Below are 7,411 nucleotides of genomic sequence, written 5' to 3' on the forward strand. Positions count from 1 at the left end.
CTCAGATTCCAGATTTTCAAATAGTTGTATCTCGGCCAAGTATTGTCATATCCTAACAAACCATAAATTAATGGAAAGCTTATTTATTCAGCTTTCAGATGATGTATAAATCTAAATTTCTATATTTAAATATATATATATATACATATATAAAAATCTGTGTTATTTTTGTATTATTTATATAGTATTTCTTCATATTTTGAATTCGTTTTTTTATATATTCGGTTTTCATTTTAATTTTAGTTTAACTTTTAGTAATTCATAATTTCAGCATGATTTTTAAAAAATAAATTGACACTCTTATTCAGCGAAGATGCATTAAATTGATCAAAAGCGACAGTAACGATTGTTACACTATCACAATGGATTTCTATTCCAAATGAATGCTGTACTGTTTAATCTTTAAATTCATCAAAGCCACCTGAAAATGATCTTTCCACAAAATAATTTCATAATATCATATAAATTATTAATAATTTCTTTCCACTTTCCTGAAAATTATGAAGCAGCAACTGTTTTCAGCATTGATAATAATAAGAAGAAATGTTTCTTAACCGTAAAACTAGCATATCAGAATGATTTCTGAAGGATGATGTGACACTGAAGACTGAAGTAATGATGCTGAAAAAAAATCAGCTTTTCATCACAGGAATAAATTACATTTTAAAATATATTCAAATAGAAAGCAGTTATTTTAAACCGCAATAATAGCTCTTTTTTTTAATCAAATAAATGCAGCCTTGATGAGCACAAGAGACTTCTTTCAAAACCAACCCCCAAACTATTGAATGGAAGCGTATATTGAAAACAATTTTATTTGAAAGAAAATGTACTGTAGCACCATGGTACAGTGATAGTAGCATTATCATATTCATGCACCATGGTAAAGAAAAACAAACAATCCTCTGTTTGTGTTGGATGTGTGGTTGTGCACTCACTGGAGCTGCGTGGTGTGTGTGGTGAGGCAGGCAGAGGGCTGAGGGGGTTGTATAAACTCAAATTGGATGATTCTCCATGAAACAGCGACAGCGTGAGTCTCCGGTCTCCTATCGTCAGACTTTTAGGCCTTGGCTGCTTCTCTGGAGGAATCTGCCACCACACAGACAGCGCATAAAATGAATCATATCTCCAAATATGAAATTAGTCCACTTTAAAAATGTCCTTTCCTACGATTTATTCCACTCAGTCCTTCAATTTCACTATGAAATGACATAAATCAACATCAAACAGAGTGTTTACATCAGAGAATGGTCAAAGGAATGGTCAAAAAGCAAATAAAAGGCACCTCGTCACTGTCAGCGGGTCGCTCCAGTAAGACCTGAGACTTGCTCATACTCCATTCTTTCCTGTTCTTCTTACTTATCCGATTATCTTCCTCAGAGCGAGACAGAACCGAAGCCCTGCTGTCGCTCACACGGGAGAGCAGCGAGCTGAGAGAAAAAGAGACAATCAGATGAAAACCTTTTGCACGCTTATACAAATCCTCTGAGCATGACGTCCATGTATTATACATTTGTACGACAACATTCTGGTCAAGCAACACATTTGCTTTAAGGTCAGGTGTCTCTCTTTTTTTTTATCTTAAAATATATTTTTTCCTATCTCAGTTTAATTCAATTCAACTCAAATTTATTTGTATAGCGCTTTTCACAATCCACATTGTTTCAAAGCAGCTTTACAGAAAATGCATGGGTCTACATTGCAATTTTTTTAATGTGAAGAGACTATACTGTAAGTAAGCCACTTGTTGGTTGAGTGACGCAGAAGTGGAAACCTCCAAAACGCAACCCGATATAAAACTTCATTATACACTTATTCTTGAGAGATTCTTCGGAGATCTGGGTCTCATTCTCTCGGCTGCCTGTCTTGGTAATTGCTACTTATTTATATGATATACACGCTTGATTAGCATTTCGAGAAGAACACATCTGCTAAAAACTTAAGAAACACTGAAATAAAAGGAAGGTCAGTGAACAAAATAGGTTTTTCAAACATAGCTGGAAACAGCTAAATGCTTTGAGTACCACTGCTTCTGACTAACACAGAAAAGTCACAACAGAAAAGCACAAACTATTGTTGCCATTGTTTTAATTTGAATTCTGAAATTTTAACATGCAAAGGAAACAATAAGATGTTCTAAACTCTTCTCAAGGACAAAAATACATTTATTTAAATGAATTTTAGTCTAAAACTCTCCAATTATGTCAGTCTGAAACAGTCTGAGCAGCACATTTTAGCACTTATTGTTTTATGAATCAGTCAATGTACTTCCTTTTGAATTTCCGAATTACGTTGTAAATTTGCAATAACTGATAAATGACTGATATTAAATAAATATAATATTTTGCCTAAATAAATAAAATAAATAAATAAATAAATTCCATATAATATTATAAATTATTATATGTATGTGTGTATACAGTATATATATATATATATATATATATATATATATATATATATATATATATATACACACACACACACAGGCTGAGATATTCAATAGATATTCAAAAATAAATAAATTGTGCATCTCTAACAGAAATATTTCAGCAATTTTTGTCATTTAACTAGTATAGAAGCTCAAGCAATATGTAAGTTATGCAAAAAACAGCTAGATACTATCTCAATATGAAACAAGTTAATGTAAATGTAAAGAGGTTGTAATCAAAATACCGAATTTTTAATTTTAGTTTCTCGATATAAGTTTTTTCAAAGTTGAACTTTCATTCATTTTACTTGGCTTTCAAAACATGCGGCTCTTTTGTGCGAGATGCGAGTGCAACAGTAATAGATGCCCATCTAGAAAATGCGTGAAATATGTGTTCTGTGTGAACGGCTTGGTTTCGGTTTTTGATGTAAACAAGATCTTCTCCGCACTGATGTTCTCTTTTTCCGCTATATTTTTAAACTGGATAGGCTTATTATAATGCAACGACACTTACATTGTCATCGCATCTCGTGCGCCGCTGATAAGACTGCCTCTTTAACGCACACCTAAAATTCGAATGCAACGTTTTTGCATTCGAATGTGGATTTTTATTTTAAATTCGACGAATATTCGAAATTCAAATTTTTTTTGACAGCCATAAATCACAATAATGACTTTGCAGCAAAAAAACAAAAAAAACAAGGCAAGTGTTCTATCCAGTTACGCATGACTAATTTGGGATCATTTCAACTGCAAATACTCGAGGGAAAACAGCCTAATCATTGAAAACTGGTTAAAGGTTGTCATTTACTCATTTAGATATTTTTCCCCCTATATTATTGGGGAGTTAATGGTAATTAAGCACTTGTTTTTAATGAGAATCCATTTATCCAGCACCTACAAGAATCAATTAAACACGGAGGTTAAATGGATTAATGTCATGTTTGTCCACTAGCAGAAAGTGTAATTACATGGGAAACTGAATCTATCTGTGACCTTTCCATGACCACAGGAACTCTGTACTGCGGCAAATGAGCCCTCAGTGCGGTGCTGAAAACAAGGGAGTTTATTTCTAGGAATGAGAGAAGAGGACGCAGTGGATACTGACTCCTGAGAAGCAGGTCTGGAGGGGTTTCCGTCGGAGGAGCCTGAGGAGTGTCCAGAGGAGGCGTTTGAGATAGTGGACATCCGTCTGAGCGTGGAGGACATGATGTACGGCATCACCATCGACCCCACGCGACTCTTTTTCTTCTCTGTCAGAGAGTAGGGCTGGAAATACACAAGCACAAACACATTTCTTGTTAAGGCATAACATGGCTCTCGTTGACTTCTACTGTAATTCAATTCAAACAGACTAACTCAAAGTCAAGCATTTATAAATGCAAGTTTGGCATTATTTAGTCTCCCTATTAAAGATGAAATATGTCATTTCTGCCCCACCCAGTAAGATTTTTTATTATAGAAAATAATATTTTCATTCAGCAAGGACGCATCAAATTGATAAAAAGTCACAGTAAAGACATTTATAATGTTACAAAAGATGTCTCTCGTTCAGAATCCTGAACAAAAAATGTATCAGTGTTTCCACAAAAAAATAAAAATAAACAGCATAACGGTTTTTAATATTGATAATAATAAATAAATGATTCTTGATCAGCAAATCAGTATATTAGAATGGTTTCTGAAGGATCATGTGACACTAAAGACTGGAGTAATGATGCTGAAAATTCAGCTTTGCATCACAGGAATAAATTACATTTTAAAATATATTGAAATAGAAACCAGATATTTTAAATTGTAATTATATTTCACAATAATACAGTTTTTCCTAGATTTGTAATTACATAAATGCAGCCTTGGTGAGTGTAAGAAAGTCCTTTAGAAACATTTAAAAATCTTAAAAACTTTAAACTTTTGAGCTGTAGTGTTAGTATGTGGGATTTTTGCTTAGTAAAAATTGCTTAAAGTAAACATTTCCAAGTAAAGTAATAGAACGCTTCTGTACAACAAGTCTGATTTTAATAGTTATTCATTCATTTAGGGAAAAAATTAAGGGATGAGTTGTGTGCCATCTAATAAGAACTGCTTATAGTTGTCTCTGCATATAAACCGGGATGGGAGAAAGTATTTTAACATCAAAACAATGACATGCTTCACCTTTAAGATATTATTCCTTTAGTGGACCACACTTGTGGCATACACAAAGAAAAACATCTTAATGAAGAGACTACAAAGTGCAGGCTTTACTATGTTGTGGGGACCAAATGTACCTGCAAGTATAGCAAAAACCTGACACACAGACAACAGTCACTTCTTTAAAGCAGATCAGTCCTCCCTCATGCAGTCTACAATCTCACGAATATGAACCTTGTGTTGTCTTAGCTGATTTCAAAACTCCTTGAAAGAAATTGTTAGACAATATCCCGTATGAATCGTTTCCTCAGATCTGAAACATTTCCTCCCAGAAACTGCAACCCCTCTGTCTGGCTCCCACAGATCCCTCGATTAGAGTCGAATCCGTCAGACTCACTAGAGTAATGACACCATAGAGTTTCTCCACTTTAGCACGCAGGTCCTGGAAGCAGGTGACGAGTCTGTTGTGAAGGGGTTTGAGCTGCTCTGTGGATTTCTCTCCGTGGATCCGAATCCCCTCATCAAGCAGCGGGATCTGAGACGGAAAAGACATTAAAGCTTTTTGAACATTAAAAATTTAACACTCAATTGAATTTAAGACTTTGATGCTTTTACAGTACCTGATTTCAATATGACAAAACATACAGTCACCTTTATTTACATAGTGCTTTTAACAATACAGACTGTGTCAAAGCAACAACTATACAGTGTAGAACTATACAACTATACAGTGTAACGGTATGAATGTGTCAAGAGATTTTGCAATAGATATATTTGCAGATATAATGTGTCAAAGGTTAATTTGGCCAACTCTGCATTAGCACATAGGCTACAGTACATTCACTAGCCGCTTTATTTTGGCACACCTCTTCAGCTGCTGCAAATATGTAATCTGCCAATCACACGGCAGCAACTCAATGCATTTAGGCATGTAGACATGGTCAAGACAAATTGCTGAAGTGCAAACTGAGCATCAGAACCAGATATTTTAAATTGTAATTATATTTCACAATAATACAGTTTTTCCTAGATTTGTAATTACATAAATGCAGCCTTGGTGAGTGTAAGAAAGTCCTTTAGAAACATTTAAAAATCTTAAAAACTTTAAACTTTTGAGCTGTAGTGTTAGTATGTGGGATTTTTGCTTAGTAAAAATTGCTTAAAGTAAACATTTCCAAGTAAAGTAATAGAACGCTTCTGTACAACAAGTCTGATTTTAATAGTTATTCATTCATTTAGGGAAAAAATTAAGGGATGAGTTGTGTGCCATCTAATAAGAACTGCTTATAGTTGTCTCTGCATATAAACCGGGATGGGAGAAAGTATTTTAACATCAAAACAATGACATGCTTCACCTTTAAGATATTATTCCTTTAGTGGACCACACTTGTGGCATACACAAAGAAAAACATCTTAATGAAGAGACTACAAAGTGCAGGCTTTACTATGTTGTGGGGACCAAATGTACCTGCAAGTATAGCAAAAACCTGACACACAGACAACAGTCACTTCTTTAAAGCAGATCAGTCCTCCCTCATGCAGTCTACAATCTCACGAATATGAACCTTGTGTTGTCTTAGCTGATTTCAAAACTCCTTGAAAGAAATTGTTAGACAATATCCCGTATGAATCGTTTCCTCAGATCTGAAACATTTCCTCCCAGAAACTGCAACCCCTCTGTCTGGCTCTCACAGATCCCTCGATTAGAGTCGAATCCGTCAGACTCACTAGAGTAATGACACCATAGAGTTTCTCCACTTTAGCACGCAGGTCCTGGAAGCAGGTGACGAGTCTGTTGTGAAGGGGTTTGAGCTGCTCTGTGGATTTCTCTCCGTGGATCCGAATCCCCTCATCAAGCAGCGGGATCTGAGACGGAAAAGACATTAAAGCTTTTTGAACATTAAAAATTTAACACTCAATTGAATGTAAGACTTTGATGCTTTTACAGTACCTGATTTCAATATGACAAAACATACAGTCACCTTTATTTACATAGTGCTTTTAACAATACAGACTGTGTCAAAGCAACAACTATACAGTGTAGAACTATACAACTATACAGTGTAACGGTATGAATGTGTCAAGAGATTTTGCAATAGATATATTTGCAGATATAATGTGTCAAAGGTTAATTTGGCCAACTCTGCATTAGCACATAGGCTACAGTACATTCACTAGCCGCTTTATTTTGGCACACCTCTTCAGCTGCTGCAAATATGTAATCTGCCAATCACACGGCAGCAACTCAATGCATTTAGGCATGTAGACATGGTCAAGACAAATTGCTGAAGTGCAAACTGAGCATCAGAATGGGGAAGAAATGGGATTTAAGTGACTTTGAACGTGGCATGGTTATGGGTGCAAGACAGGCTGGTCTGAGTATTTCAGAAATTGATGATCTACTGGGATTTTAATGCACAACCATCTATAGGGTTTACAGAGAATGGTCCAAAAGAAAAGAAAAAGAGAAGATATCCAGCGAGTGGCAGTTCTGTGGGTGAAAATGCCTTGTTGATGCCAGAGGTCAGAGGAGAATGGCCAGACTGATAAAAAGGCAACACTAACTCAAATAACCAATTGTTACAGCCGAGGTATGCAGAAGAGCATCAGAAGAGCTATGAATGCACAACATGTCGAACCATGAAGCAGATGGGCTACAGCAGCAAAGATCAGTGCCACTCCTGTAAGCTAAGAACAGGAAACTGAGGCTACAATAAAAAATTGGATAACAGAAGACTTGAAAAAGGTTGCCTGGTCTCATGAGTCTTGATTTCTGCTGTGATAGTAGGATCAGAATTTGGCTAAACAACATGAAAGCATGGATCCATCCTGCCTTGTATCAATGGT

The 7,411-nt window shown here is 35.5% G+C and overlaps 1 protein-coding gene across 1 annotated transcript in view; it reads right to left on the bottom strand.

Annotated features, from left to right (window-relative positions):
- LOC107584859 (dedicator of cytokinesis protein 5-like) overlaps positions 1-7,411 on the bottom strand; it is a 45,294-nt gene that overhangs the window by 1,523 nt on the left and 36,360 nt on the right. The window contains exons 33-36 of the mRNA XM_016271613.1: positions 6,293-6,430; positions 3,540-3,700; positions 1,286-1,430; positions 939-1,089 (exon numbers count right to left, since the gene is read on the bottom strand). Of these exons, the coding sequence (XP_016127099.1) occupies positions 939-1,089; positions 1,286-1,430; positions 3,540-3,700; positions 6,293-6,430 (595 nt within the window). The remainder of the gene's footprint in view (positions 1-938; positions 1,090-1,285; positions 1,431-3,539; positions 3,701-6,292; positions 6,431-7,411) is intronic.

This window comes from Sinocyclocheilus grahami, unplaced genomic scaffold (assembly GCF_001515645.1).
Source record: "Sinocyclocheilus grahami isolate Dianchi unplaced genomic scaffold, SAMN03320097.WGS_v1.1 scaffold64.1, whole genome shotgun sequence".
Lineage (NCBI taxonomy): Eukaryota > Metazoa > Chordata > Actinopteri > Cypriniformes > Cyprinidae > Sinocyclocheilus > Sinocyclocheilus grahami.